This window comes from Arvicola amphibius, chromosome 14 (assembly GCF_903992535.2).
Source record: "Arvicola amphibius chromosome 14, mArvAmp1.2, whole genome shotgun sequence".
In the NCBI taxonomy this organism is placed as follows: Eukaryota; Metazoa; Chordata; class Mammalia; order Rodentia; family Cricetidae; genus Arvicola; species Arvicola amphibius.
The window spans coordinates 11,934,355-11,950,152 of record NC_052060.1 but is presented as its reverse complement, the minus strand read 5'-3'; the positions used below and the strand labels follow the sequence as shown (position 1 = coordinate 11,950,152).

Here is a 15,798-nt window from a genome sequence, read left to right as displayed (position 1 = left end):
TTGTCTGAAGATCTGAATGTGAAACAGTCACACTAACCAGGCATACAGGCGAGGCAGTGGTGACACACAGCTTTAATCCCACCACCCACACTAGTTAGCCATAGAGGCCAGGCGGTGGTGGTGCCTGCCTTTAATCCCAACACTAGACAACTCTCAGTATCAGTCTGAGGATTTGTGGAGGCAGGATCATCAATTTCAGTCTGAGGTATAGGTAAAAGCTAGTGGCTGGCCACTTTGCTTTTCTGGTCTTCACGTTGAACCCCAGTATCTGTCTCTGGGTTTTTATTATTTGTGCTACACTGCTTGTCTGCTTCTTCTAGGGAGCTTCGCTGGTCTCTGTTTCTTTTAGGTGACCCAGCCTGAACCTCTTCTAAGAAGTTCAGCTTGTCTGAGAGTGTGTCTCAGCAGTTCTTCCTGCTTATATATGCTTGGAGAATGAGAGTGCTAATAAATGTGGTCAGATTCAGGGACTTCCTAAAGTCTGTAAGTTGTTTACTTCCTGAGCTTATTAAGGAGCGTTTCTATAGGATAGAATGTTTCACCTCCTTTTAGAATATCCTTTGTTTTAACTCCTCCCAAAATAAGACAGTTTTGTGTGTGAGGAAATTGCCACATAACACTGACAAATCTCAGATTTAGAGTGCCAGTCTTCTGTTATCCTTGACCTCCAGTTGTTATTGAAATATCCAATAGCCACTTCAAGTGTACGTGAATATCAATAACCCAGTTCTTTATAGTTCTTGATGTCACCAGGTGTTTCTTTAGTTCTTTTGGTTTCAGTTACTGACTTTTCTATTCTTGTTTATACCATAAATCTTAGTGCTATTTTTTATTTCATTGTCTTACACCCAACCTCTAGTTCTTCAGCAAATTATTTTCTATTTACTTTTGAAATGTACCTGGAATCTAGATACTGTTTACCCTGAGCTGAGTTACTCCCTTTTATTTATATTTTCGTGACTGTACTTTTTGTGGATTAGTTACAAAAAAATGCCCTTTAAAATGACTCCTATGTTAAAGTCTCTTGGTTACCAGCAAATGTGTTTGTGTGAAAAGAGTGTATCCCAAGGGCTCTGAGCTATCTTATTGATAAAGCCCTTGTGTAGACAGTGGCATTACTGGGAGATGGACCTAAGTAGGCACAGGACTTAATTGGAGGGAGGAAATCACAGCAGGCATTCCCTGGAAAGGTCTACCCTGTGTCTGGCCCCATTTTCTTCTCTGACTGTCATGAGGTCAGCAGTAGGGTTCAGCTACAGGCTTCCTGCCCTGGTCTTCTCCCCACAGTACAGAAACTGGAGTCAGTGACCATGAGCTGTAACCTCTGATACTGTAGAAATAAATCTTCCTTTAAAGCTGCTTCTTCAAGTATTGGTAATAGTGATGATAAACTAACTGCAACTCCTAATTGGTCTTCCTCAGACTGCCTTCAATCTATTCTAATATAGGAGCCAGTAATTTTTTATTTTATAAATTGTGCTACATTATATGATTCTACGGTGACTTTATATATTACTATCCAGAGTATAAGCTGAAGTCCTTATAGCCTTCTTTGACCTCTCTCTTATTTTTTGTGGTCTACCTCCATTGACAACTCCCTTTGGTTCTTGAGTCTAGCAAGCAAGTTTTTATAACAGAGCCACTGTTCCTACCATTTGTGCTTAGACCAGTCTTCCCAGAGATACTCATACGGCTCACCCTCTCACTTTCTACAGATGGTTTAAGTTACCTTAGAGATAAGAGTCTTTCCTGCTTACCTCATCTAAAATGTTACTGTTAGTCTGACTACCAGATCCATAGGTTGTACACTCCTTTGTTCCTGGATCATTATTGAGAACACAGAATTTGAGCAGAATAGCTGGGCTTGACTCATGTCTGCTACATTCTAGCTTTGTAACCTGATTGATGACTTAACTACTTTGCATTTGAGTTTCCTCCTCTGTACAGTGTGGACAGTAGCAGTGTAATACACTTTATGGTATTATTGTAATGATGAATTGGCTTATTATGTATGAAGTACTTGAAATAGTATCAGATACATAGTGTCCCTTATTGTTTGCTCTTTTATCTTACTTATTTTTTATCTCTCAACATAATACAAGATCCATAAGGCAGAGTGTTTTATAAGTTTTAGTCCCTGCTTATCCCTAGTGCCTAGGACAAGGCCTGCTACATTGAGGCCATTCAAGAAAGGTGTAGTGAGAGAGTGAAGAGAAATGTTACTTATCATCTCACTTTCAAACTTGCTTCTCTCATGTTTGCCTAATGAACAGCTCATAGTTGTGAGTAGTCTATGCTGATCCATTGCTTGACCTGTAAATGCTGTTTTTCTTTTCCTGGCTGTTGGTGGAGAAAATAAAGTGCAGAGAAAATCAAGTCCTTTACACAAGGTGATACAGGTAGTGAGCACAGAGCAAAGTGGGGGTTAGCAAAGCAGACGGATAGCTGCAGAGATCATGCTCTTACGGTTCTGTGTGTGCCACCTTCCAGGACATTACTCCATGCCTCCTATTTTGCTTGTGCTTGCTGATCTGCAGTGTCTGCTGTGACCTTCTCCCCTGTCCCCTATTCTTTAAATGTTCATATTATCTCCATAGTAGCAGTGTCTGTTAGTAGGTATGCCTGAGATTTACACATTGGTAACTTGTGTCACCCAGTTTAGCTTTTCCCTGGATTTCCTGTTACCTGATTGCTTTTTTGTTAGCTCCATTTAGATCTGTAAATAGCATCCCAAAATTCAGCAGACTAGTTATAATCCCTTCCCTTTCAGCCATTTCCTTGAGTAGTCACAGATGTATTCAGTGTAAAATTGGGTGAGCTATCATTTTATAAGCCTGTCTTTTCCTCCAACCATCTTCTGTGATACTCAGTCAACTTTAAGACTCTCAAGCAAAGGAACTTTCCTTTACATACTTAGGTAGAAAACAAGAGAATAGTTCTTAGCAGCATTAAGTTAATAGATCTTAGTTAAAAGTGATGGACATTTTATATTCAAGAACTTAGAAAGTGTGGTGCTAGAGATCAGAGAAGTTCTCGTTAGGGACTGATGTTGACTGGAGGCCATGTGAAGTCTGTTAGGCTGCTGGAAAGTTCTGTATTTAACTGTGTGGTTTTAGTGGTACACATTGTGCTAAAAATTATCAACACATTTGCTTATGAGTTCAGGAAAAACAATGAAATAAAATGGTGTTTAAGGTATATGTGAAGTATAGGAGCATTCAATGTATTGCTTACAGTGTAAATGATAGCCCTTCTACCCATTTGTTTTCTACAGTAGAAGTTGATTTTGAGTTATATGAAATTACATGTACTCAGGTAGTGTATTTATAGATATGAAGTTAAAACTCAAGGCCTTTGCCCAGAGGTAATCATTGTTAGTAATTCTTTTCAAAGACTTTGTACCCTAACATTCTTTAATATATAATTTTTAGCAATGTCAGACTATAAATATTATTCAGAGCCTGCTCCTTTTTCACACTTAGCAGTGTAAAAATAGATACCCTTCAGTGTGAGATTACAGACATGTGGTTTTTTTTAATTATCGTGTACTGTACTGTACTATATTTATACTCATTTTCATTATCAACTTCCCTAGATAGTTCAGGCTTTGTTTAACTTTCTACAAGTACAAAGAATTCTATAGTGGATGTTTTAACACCTGTATTTATGCTTTTTAGGTCATATTATAGAGTAATTCCAGAACTAGAGTCATATATTAAATTTTGGTATCTACCTCCAGTTCTAACAGTTATGAATTATATTGTCAGCATTGGATAGTGTGCCTTTTAAAATGCTTGAGACAGTTGAGGATATAGTACAGTGTTAGAATGTTTACCCTGCATATTGAAGGTCCCGGGTTCAATCCTTAGCAACACGGATAAGTGGAAGATAGGTAGGTAGGTAGGTAGGTAGGTAGAAGATAGATAGATAGATTAGATAGATAGATAGATAGATAGATAGATAGATAGATAGATAGATAGATAGATAGATAGATAGATGATCTTCTTCCTTCCCTCCTCTCTCCGCCCCTTCTCTTTGTCTCTCACTCACTCACTCACTCACTTGTTGGGCTGTCAAGATGGCTCTCAGCAGCTAAGGGTACTTGCTGTGAATCTTGAAGATTGAGTTTGACTCCTAGGACCCATTTGGTGTAAGGAGAGAATCACCCCATATTCACATGCTGTGGTATATATGTCCATTTATATACATAAATAATGTAATAAAATCTAAACATATTCTTGGGGACTTGCTAGATAGTAGTGGAATCTTATTATTTTACTTGGCCTTTCTCTGGGTGCTGGAGTTGAGTGTGTTTTCTTAGTGACTGAGTCTTGTTTCTTTTGTTCATTTTTGAGTTCTTCTTTTGTTTGCCTTATTTTTTTGTCAGAGGTCTTTACCTAGGGCATTGCCCTGTTTTCATGCCATACATGCTGCAATTACATTCTACTCAGTTTCTTTCTTTCAGGCTTATTTCTCTTGAGTTTAGTTTGTGTCCTAGGAAATTAAAACTTTTCCTTTATGACTCTTTCATTTTGTATTAAAGTGCATCTGCCTAGGAAATCCAGAAGTATTCTTTATATTCTCTTCTGCTTTACCTACAGTTTTTTAGCGTTAATAGTTCACAGGTATATTCTATGATCTGAAAAGTAAATTCTAGCATGCCATTTCCTGAAGCCAAATTGCAAGTTTTCCTCATAAGCTTCTGACTAGCATCCTCCCCTTCCTGTGGTATACTGTCTGACTGGCTGAAAGTTTATACATGGTGGTGTGTTTTTCTTTATGTACAGGGACAATGGGAGTTTTGTGATCAAAATCCCACAATGTACAGCAAAACTGTACATTTACAAAAAAAAGTGAGGTATGACAATGTGTTTGCCTTGGTACTCTAGTTTAAAAGTATGAGTGATAGGTAAGAATATACCTATGAAAAAGCAATGTGTACTGATATGTGATAATATCAATGACAGAACTCAAAAGCTAATTATAATTAGAAAATATATTGCAAAGTGACTCTTACTTTCCAAACAGGACTTTCCACTAGATGTTGTTGTATAGATGTTTAGGAGTGAGTGTCTTTTGTTTAGTAGCAAATATAAGTGTCATTTAATGATGGCTGTGTATTTAAAGTCATTATTGTATAAAGGATAATTATTTTACTTCTGCAGAAGTCTGGGGCAGGGCAACAGTGTATAAACTGTATAATTTAAAATACCACATACAGAGGAGAAAAAAATTTCCTAGAAAATTAGACACTTGTATAGGGAAGCCTAATGTGCTTCTATTTGACTAAGTAGAATATGTTGGAAGTAGGCATTGCACTGTGATTAATTAATCTGTTAAATAGTTAAATTAATCTGTTAAATATTATTGAAAAATATTATTTTAATTGTCTTTATCTTCTCTTTCTTCCACCCGTGTCCTCTTTTCTCTTTTGCTGCAGATCACACATCGGTTGGTGGTCTGGGAGATAGTTTTTATGAATACTTACTGAAAGCATGGCTGATGTCAGATAAGACAGACCATGAGGCAAGAAGGATGTATGATGATGCTGTTGAGGTGATTATTGCTTGAATATTTTCAGATAGTGACTATCTGTGTTGAATATTACATAGTGATGAACAAATTAACCGTTTTATTGTAGGCATTTAGAAAATATATGTAATATACATAAACATGTTCATTCACCAAAGTTTGTTAGTATTTTAATAGAAAATATTTACTTTAATTCTTCTTATTTGTGATATTTTAATGAAAATTGAAGAGTTTAGTTAGTGTATATATAAAACATTGTTTAATTACAGTTAGTAAAACTACTAACTTTATCCTTACCTGCGAACGTTTCTTCTTTAAAGTGATAGCTTAAGCCTATACGGTGAGAGTCTTTGAGTAAAGACTTGTGATAGTGCCCACTTGTGTGGTGTTTTCCTGTGCCAGGCATTGTTCTGACCCACTTACATAGATGATTCCATTTGGTTATTGTTGTTACTTAAGACACAGTGCTCAAGTGGCTTGGTGAGGATCACAGAGCTGAGAGAGTCTGGAACTGAGCCTGTCTTCTTCATCACTCTTTATATTGTTTGGTAAATCTATGACAGCTTAAAAGCCTGGAGTTAGTTCTATGAAATTTTACAAAAAAATTATAAAATAGAGAAATTTTAATCATTTTAATAAGTTACTGACTTTCTGATCTATTGGAAATCTTTATATCCTTGATGATTTTAATATAACACAGTCCTTCTGATATAGTGATCTATTTTCAGCACTGTAGTTTTGTAAGTTTAAAGATCAAACCAAAGATTTTTTTATTACCCATTTTACATCCTTTACTTTGTTGGCAGCTGATTTACTGCCGTTGTTTTGAGTGTGCTCTAGTATGGGAGTGAATCGTGATGCACAGTGCTTTGTTCACCAGTCCCTCACATTTGATGAGGGTTAGGTTAACTAATAAACTGAGTTAAAGTTTAATCAAGAATCTAAATTTAAACATACTATTTCTAAAATTTTCTATGGAGCCTTAAATTTTGAAAAGCTGCAACATTTTATTTTCTCTGAAAATTTAAGCCTAGAAAAGTTGTGATCTAAGAATTTGCTAGACAATTTTAGAATCATAGTGATGTTTGAAAATAGCTCTTAATCAGTTTCCCCAGCTTCTTAAAGAATAGAGAGTAATTTGTTTATCAGTGTCTGTACCCAATACAAATACCCCAAATATAATAGGTACTCTAGACACTTGAATGAATGTATTTTTGCAAAATTATGACATTTATCATATATTAAATCATTTTTATTTTTTCTTATATTTTAACCTAAAATGGGTTTTTTAACCTTTATTTTCAAAAGAAAAAATATTGTTATGGTTTTGAATTATCACTTTTAAAATAGTTTATGTTTTATATATTCATTACATATATTGTAATAGGTATGATTGTTTTGGAAGTTAATCTTAAAATATAAAAATATTTTCTATTACCATATACTATATGTACACAACTTTATATATTTGCTTTCTCCATCCTATTTTTATTAGTTTTTACATTTAGAATGGGTTCTAACTAATTTTTAAATAATAATTGATCATTTCATTGCAAAATATGATCTCAGCTATACAATTTTTGCCCTTTGTTATCTTCAGCAATACTCCTGTTAAGAGACAGTGTTTTGAACTGTAAAATAACATTGAGTTCACAGAAGAAATAGGATTGGCTGAGTGTTTTAAGATTGCAGTCTGAGTTCTATGTCACTTCTCAGATATTATGTTTAAAATGCTTCCATTCCCATCCTGCTCTTCTCTCCTCTTCAGATTCCTGTAATCCTGGTTTCTTCATCTTAGTGTTATAGGTTTTAGATCAAATTTACGTTCAGTCTCTTTATTTTTTAAGATAGTGTATTACATATACATTTTTTTTTTCGAGACAGGGTTTCTCTGTGGCTTTGGAGCCTGTCCTGGTACTAGCTCTTGTAGACCAGGCTGGTCTCGAACTCACAGAGATCCGCCTGCCTCTGCCTCCCGAGTGCTGGGATTAATCCTTTGGCATCCAGGCAACTATTGTAATACTAGTGGAAATGTGTAAACGTAATATAATTATCCCTAACTCCCATTCAATGGTTAGCATTTTATGTAAGACATTGTTATATTCTTTAGAGAGAAGAGTGCAGTAAAGTCGATCTCAGGCACCCTGAAGGTAGTTAAGGATGCAAAGCCCTGTCTTCATCCGCCCTTCCTTTAGTCCTAGTAAGTTCATAAGCATGTTTGGCTGTCTTATAGCATAGTAAGATTTGTGTTGTAAAGACCAGAAATGACAAAACCAATGTAAACATTATGCAAAAAGTTAAAACTCTCCAAATATGGTGGTATACACTCTTAACCCCAGTTCCCAGGAGGAGACAGAGGCAGGCAGATGTCTATGAGTTTGAGGCTAGCCTGTGCTTCATAATACCATGTCTCAAAAGCAAGCAAGCAAAAAAAAAAATTACAGCCAACTTTTAGGCAATTATTGTGTGTGTTGAAGCTGTGTTAATATCACTTGACTTGTAAAGGTGAGAATCTTAGCCTCTCCATTCAAAAGACTGATCTTTTAAATATATACATTTGGGAATATCATGGTTAAAAAAATAACAACAAAAAAACCTTGCAATCTGGTGGTCATCCATATCATTTGATTATCAGTTTCTTATCATTGTCTTTATCAACCAGATCTAATTATCTAAGAGCACCATTATTTATAAAATTATTTATTGAGTATGTGGAACATTATAACAGGCCTTCTGGAACATACGGTGATGAAGGCATAATCCTTACATTTCTGTAAAACACACATTGTCATTACAGAGAATATAAGGTGTATTTTTTCCAGAACTGGATGTTATTGAACATGTCAGAAAACAGCCTATAACCAAAATGTAAATTAATCCTTAAAGAAGTACATATCTTGTTTCAGAAAGAAAAGCTTGACCCTCTTAGCAGTCTAAGGATGTGATCTAGAGGAGCAAAGCTCATAAAATTCTCATTATTAAAATATGCTATGCTCTACCTTTCTTATATTTTAGTGTAAAATATTTCCTTTGCTATCCCCATTATCTCTTTAGTAAAACTGACATTCTAGGAGAGTATCCTGTTTTTGAGATTATCTCCCTTTATCCATGACAAAACATCCAAATCAAATGACCTGACTTTGAGAAACCAGTTTTCTAAGGAGTTAAGGGATGTATATATCAAGTTTCAACTAGTTTTGAAAGCTTTACCATGTGCAAGGTATATTATGCTTTTTAAAATTACCTTGCTAAGTGGCATAACTACATGAAAAATTAACAATTTTAGCTATTTATTAAAACCTTATTTTATCTTAACTTATTCAATCTTCTGTTCAGTTTTTGTTGTTTTGGAATAGAAAATGAATTGATAGAAGTCATTTGGATTATGAATTCTTAGGATGATTTCTGTTGATTAATTATTATGAATCTCATTTACCTCAAGAAGACAAGCTATCTAAGTAATATCACACAGAAAAGCACTCAAAGGCCATACATATCTCTCCTCTTCTGTTTTGATTACAGTAGTGGTTAGGATGTTGTTCCAGATTTTATATGCTTTGGTAACTCATTAAAATTTTACTTACAAAGTGGGTCTGTAGTTTGTGAAAGTTACTCCTTTATAAGTATCATAATGCCAAGACTTCCTGTTGGCCAAAAGTCCAGACACTCGAAGTTTGTGTTCTAGTTTCATTTCTGTTGCTGTGACATTATCCTTCCAAAAATAACATAGGAAGGAGGAGATTTATTTGACTTATAATCCCATGTTACAGCCCGTTGTTGTGTATGGGCAGGAACCTAAAACATACTGCCAAGAGCAGAGCGGGCCCTTCCTAACGCCTGTGTGCTTTTGCTCCCCTAGCTCTCTTCTCTCTTCCACAGGCTAGGGCCAGCCCATGAAAAGGTGCTGCCATATTTGTATTGCGACCTTCCCACTTCAATTGACAATCCAAACAGTCCCCCATAGGCATAGACACGACATGGCCTCAGAACAACCTGGATGATTCCTCACTAAGACTATCCCCTTTGGTGACTAGGTTATGTCAAGTTGACAGTTAAAGCTAAGCAGAACAGTCTGTGTGTAAATTGTTTATCTTTTTCTCAAAGGCTATAGAAAAACATCTTATCAAGAAATCCCGAGGAGGTCTTGTCTTCATTGGAGAATGGAAGAATGGACACTTGGAAAGGAAGATGGGGCACTTGGCCTGCTTTGCTGGGGGGATGTTTGCACTTGGAGCAGATGGTTCCAGGAAGGACAAAGCTGGCCACTATCTAGAACTAGGGGCAGAAATTGCACGAACATGTCATGAGTCATATGACAGAACTGGTAAGAATATTAATAAGGCTATTTTAATAACTTAGTCAAAAACCTCAGTTATACATGTTTCCAGAAATTAGAAGGAAAATGTAGTATACTTGTACTGTTCACTTCAAAATACTGCACACTAAAATAGCAGATAATTTTTCTGAACTTTCATTTTAATTCCAGAAATAGGTTTCATTTTAAAAAATTCTGAATTCTTGGGAGATTTTTGTTTGTTTTATTCTTTAATATTTAGAAACTAATTGTTGTAAGCACAAAAGGTATTTTTCTAACAAAATCCAAAACTGTTAGTTTTTATCACTGTACCTATACTCTTAAGAAAATAAAAGGAAGCTGGATGGTGGTAATGCACACCTTTAATCCCAGCACTCAGGAGGCAGAGGCAGGCGGATCTCTGTGAGTTCAAGACCAGCCTGGCCTACAAGAGCTAGTTCCAGGACAGGCTCCAAATCTACAGAGAAACTCTGTCTCAGGGAAAAAAAAAATAAATAGAAAATAAAAGGAACCAAAATAGATTCATCATTCCCTCCAAAATACAGCTGTTGTTTGACTGTCAAACAGTTTGTCTTCTGCTTGATTCACTAGTAATATTTATGTTTGCTTAAGAAAATCCTCTGGCATTGCTTTGGGAAAATATATAGTATCTTTTGATCTTCTCTGTTTTAGAGGTCAGGATGGTTTTTATTGTTGACAAAAATTGGTTGAAAGCACAGACGCTGTGTACATCCACAGATGGCTGTTCATTATGCAGAAGGGCTTCTTATGGTGCAGTAGTGAAAGGGGCTGCAGAGCACTGGGGAAACTTGCAGTTTAGTTTGGTTTTCCAAACACGTTTTTCCTTTTTTTGTGTGTGTGTTTGTTTTTGTTTTTGGTTTTTGGTTTTCTGAGACAGGGTTTTTCTGTAGCTTTGGAGCCAGTCCTGTAACTAGTTCTTGTAAACCAGGCTGGCCTCAAAGCCACAGAAATCCGCCTGCCTTGGAGTGGTTACAAACATGTTTTCCTACGTGAAATAATTAGTGATCTGGAATCCTACAAACTTGTAATGCCTCTTTGTGGTTTTAGAAGTTGAATCGTTGCTTTTCTATAGTAAATGAATTTCTTTTTCAGAGTTAATTTGTCATTAAGTACCATGACACAGATATTGTAGGCTTGAATTTTGTCCTTGTTCATAAATCTGTTGAGATATTTTTATATAGTAAGGGGTGGAATTTAAGGTGAAATTGACCCTTTAATTTTTTATTATCCAAATTAGTGGTTTTACTTTTTTTTTTAAAAAAAAAAAAAAAGTAGCTCAAAAGAATATTAACATGTTATTCCAGTATAGTTTAATGTTAGTATTAAGACAGTTAGTGACCTGATTTACAAATTAAATTATCACTGATAATATGGAGTGTGAGTTATACACTTAAAATGTAGTTAACAGCTGAGTAAAGTTCTGTTGTGCATCTGTGCCACATTTTTATTTGCCTTTCAGCTGTTGGTGGACATCTCAGCCAGTTCCATTTCCTTATGGTTGCGAGGAGAACAGCAGTGAGCATGGATGTATAAATATCCTGTAGTACGATATAGAATCCTATTGGTTTACCAGGAGGGGTATAGCTGGCTCATACAGTAGTTCTGCTTTTAATCTTTTGGGGAACTACCTGTTGGTTAGTGGTTAGTTTTAATTATCAGTTTGACACAATCTAGAATTGCCTGGAGAAAAAGTCTCAATGAAGACTTGTCTAGATTAGGTTGGCTTGTAGGCATGTCTTTGGAAGATTGTCATGACCTGTTCTAAAAGTTGGAAGCACTGTTTCCTGGGTTTGAACCCTGGATTATATAAAAGAAGAAAACAAGCTGGATGCAAGCATACAGGTACCACGAATTCTGATTGGTCTCAATGTTAAAAGATTAAGAAATCCCGGGTCAGAAATTAGGGGATGAAAGCTGAGAGATTAGAGAAGCTGAGTGGCCAGCCACTACTAGAGTTCTTACCTTTACCCATGCTTAGACCAAAAGGGCGATCCTATCCTCAGACTGCACCCTCCGACCGTCTGCCTAGACAGCAGCCTCAGACTGCTCTGAGCTGTTTCTTCCTGCCTTATGTTCCTCTCTCTGCCCAGCCATGTCACTCCTGTCTCCACCTCCCTAGCGCTGGGATTAAAGACATGGGATCCTCAGTGCTGGGATCGCCTTTGTGTGAGCTGTTTCTTTAGACTGGATCAATTTTGTGTAGCCCAGGGTGACCTTGAACTAACAGAGATCCATCTGTGCCAGTACTGCCTGACCTCTAGTGGCTTAACTCTGCACTCTGATCTTCAGGCAAGCTTCATTTGTTAAAACACAAACAAAATATCACCACACTTACATACCTTGATTTGTTGTACACTAGTTCTGACTGGATGTCGTGACTGACTGCTCTTGGTTCCTGTGCCTTGACTTCCCCACTGTGGTGTACTGTGACATGGAATTCTGAGGTCAAAATAACCTTTTCTATATTGTATTTGATCATAGCAACAGGGAGTGAAACAAAGGCAGCTCCATACTGATTTCCATAGTGACTTTGCTAGTTTAGACTCCCACCAATAGTATTAAGGGCTTAAGGGTTCCTCTTCCCCATAACCCAATAAGGGTTCCCTCCTTGCCTGCCTGCCTGCCTGCCTGCCTGCCTGCCTGCCTGCCTGCCTGCCTCCCTCCCTCCCTCCCTCCCTCCCTCCCTCCCTCCCTCCCTCCCTCCCTCTCTCCCTCCCTCCCTCGTTTATTTTTGAGATTGACATTTAATTACATTTCACCCTTCCCTTTTCTCCCTCCAGACCCTCCATATATGTCCCTCCCAACTCTCCTTCAAATTCATGGCCTCCTTTTTTTTAATCAATTGTTAATTCATACACATATGTATATTATACATATATATTCCTAAATATAACTTGTTCAGTCAATATAATGTTACTTGTTTATGTGTTTTTAGGGCTGATTGGCACTGGACATCCAGATGGTGTACTCATCCCTAGGGAGGGCCACCTCTCCTGCCCCCAGCTTTACTCAGTTGCCTGTAGTTGTCTTTGTGTAGGGTTGAGACCTCACGGGCTTTTCCCCATCCAGTTTGGCATGCCTATTGGTGTCAGACTTGTTCAGCTCTCATTTGGGCAGTCATTTTGATGTGACTTTACAGGTATAGCTTCTGATGCTACTAGGAGACACAATCTCACAGCTCCCCAATCCTCTAGCTCTTACAGACTTCGGCCTCCTCTTTTTCAATGAGCCCTAGATGTGAGAGTACTTTGTAGATGTATCCATTGGGACTGGGCTCCATGACTGCATTTGATTGGCTGTGGTTTTCTGTAGTGGTTTCTGTGCAAAGAGAAGTTTCCTTGATGAGGGGTGAAGACTACATTTACCTGTGGGTATAAGGACAAATGTTTACAGATTGTTGTTAGGGATTATACTGGTTTAGTAAATTAGTGGTTGTAGATCCTCCTCCAGTAACCATGATTTCAGTAGCACCTAGTGGTTAGCTAGGTTTCCAGTACAAGAAGGCATGGTACTCTTCTTGTTGAGTGTTGCTTAAGTCAAATTGGAGAGCATGTATTATGACCAGGATATTCGTGCTTTTCCTCACCTGTAGTGTTACTGTGCCATGCTGGTTTTGTTTTCTTAATCATAACTATTCTGGCTAGGGTGAGACAGAGTCCCAAAGTGATGTCCTTAATTTCCATTTCCTTAATGGCTAAAAAATAATATTTGGCCATGTGTGTGCTTTCTTTTGAGATGTGTCTGTTCATTTTATTAGCCCATTTATCAATTATCAGTTTTATGGTTTGGGCATTTAAGCTTTGTAGTTCTTTATATATGCTAGTTGTCAACCCCCTAGCTGAGGTATTACTGGCAGAGATTTTTCTCCCATTCTGTAGGTTGTTTGCTCTACTGATAGTTTGCCTTGCTGTGCAGAAACTTCTTAGTTTCATGTAGTCCCGTCTGTGTCCTCTTGGGACTATCTCCTGTACTATTGGAGTCCTGTTCAGAAAGTTCTTGTTTCTGTACTTGAAACTTCACATATATTCCCTGCTTTTCCACCAGCAATTTCAGGGGTTCAGGTTTGGAGTTAACATCTTTGGTGTTCTGGGATGAATGAAAGCTGGGCTAAAGTTTATTTTTCTCTGGGTAGACATTCAGTTTTGCCAGCAGTGTTTGCTGTAATTTTCAGGAAAATGGGTGACCCAGTCTCAGAAATATGAAAATCACATATTTTCGCTCATATGCAGATATAACTTTTAATGTATGCATGTATGTAAGTAAGGGGTTGTGAGAGTAGGGAGAGATTAGGAAACTAGGTAGACAAGAGGGGAACAGGTGGTGTTGATGGGTGGGTCATGTGACATTTGTGACATGAATGTGGGAGGAAGGAAACAAGGCAGGAAATATGAAAGAGGGTGGAATAGGGGAAAAATGTGGGAGAGAAACAATAAATTTTGTTTGAAAATGCCATAATGGAACCCAGTTTTTTGTAAGCTAATAAAAATGTAAAAGGTGAAACTAATATTAATGAGACATTGAGGACTAGCATCGATATTTGCCAATGGGCAGTTGGGCTTTTGTCATGAAGATTTTGACTACGAATGGTTAGGTCTAAACATCAAATTTATAGTAGCAAGTATACTAAGAATAAGGCATGCCATAGTTGCAAGAACTACTTATTCCCTTAAGCAGGGGCACCTTATATGCGGACTGAATGCTAGATGTGTGCAGGTTAATTAGAGTGTCACAGCTCTGCCTTTGAGACATCCATGGAATTCCAGAGGACTGGCAGGAACCTTATTCCTGACAGTTGTGTTTCTGATAGCACTGTTGAGCAGTCTCCTATTTTGAGTGTCAGTTTTATGTAGCAAGTTGAACCTGTGGCCCTCTTTGTCATGGTATCCCCAGAAGCTCACTGTTTGATTTGTGCCTTGTACTTTTAAGTCTTTCACTGATTTTAATTATCTTTGTTCTCAGCTTAGATCTTTGGATTATTAGAAAGTACAATCCTAGTTTTCATATATTTCAAGCTGGTTGGTTATTCTATACTCTACTGTACTTTCTTATGGCTCTATTATAAGTTTGATTTAAAAATTTCATCTCAATGCTTATGGTGTTGGACATTTATTCTTAACAAAGTTTCATTATGTACCAAGGATGGCCTTGAATTCAGAGTCTGTTCCATATAGTACTAGAAATTACTAGCAAGAATAGTCAGACAAGAAAAAGAAATGAAAGGCATTCAGATCAGACAGGAAGAAGAAAAATCATCCTGATTTCCACATAGTGATATGTAGGTAGGAAATCCTAATGGAAACTGGACATGCACACACACAACCCTGCTAGAATGAGGAACTCCACTGCAGTGATAGGATACAAGTCAGTGTTCAAAAACCAGTTTCATCTTTATGCTAATCACAGTCTGTTGGAGGGAGCAATCAGGAGAAGAACCCTCTTTATGATAATGTAAATGATAAAATAATTGGAGCTAGAGAGAAAGGGCTCTGTATTGTCCGGCCTTGAGGATCAGAGTTTCTAGCACCCACTTAAAGCTAGACCTGGGCCTGCGTGTTTCTTTAACCCCAAGACTGACAAGTGGAGACAGAAGGATGGCTGGGGCCTGGTGAATGCAAGCCTTGCTGAAACACTGCAAAGTCTAGATTCAGCAAGAGTCTACTTCAGAGGAACGTGACAAGGAGTAATGGAAGGGGATGCTAAATGCCTTCCTCTCCTTGGCTTCCTCATGCAGTGTCTGCACACTCACACCTGTGTGCATACTCCTCCATGCCTCCCCCACAATAATAACAATACTTTATGAATTGATTTAACCAAATAGAAAAATTGTATGCTGAAAATTACAAAATATTGATGAAAATGATTGAAGACACAAGTAAAGGGACAGGTAGTATCTGTGTTCATGGATTGCATTTGTTTCTAGGGTACTGCTT

At 37.3% G+C, this 15,798-nt stretch overlaps 1 protein-coding gene across 1 annotated transcript in view; it reads left to right on the top strand.

Annotated features, from left to right (window-relative positions):
* Positions 1 to 15,798, top strand: part of Man1a2 (mannosidase alpha class 1A member 2) — a 112,156-nt gene that overhangs the window by 75,288 nt on the left and 21,070 nt on the right. Inside the window, exons 9-10 of the mRNA XM_038311169.2 lie at positions 5,441 to 5,556; positions 9,637 to 9,856. Coding sequence (XP_038167097.1) covers positions 5,441 to 5,556; positions 9,637 to 9,856 — 336 coding nt within the window. The remainder of the gene's footprint in view (positions 1 to 5,440; positions 5,557 to 9,636; positions 9,857 to 15,798) is intronic.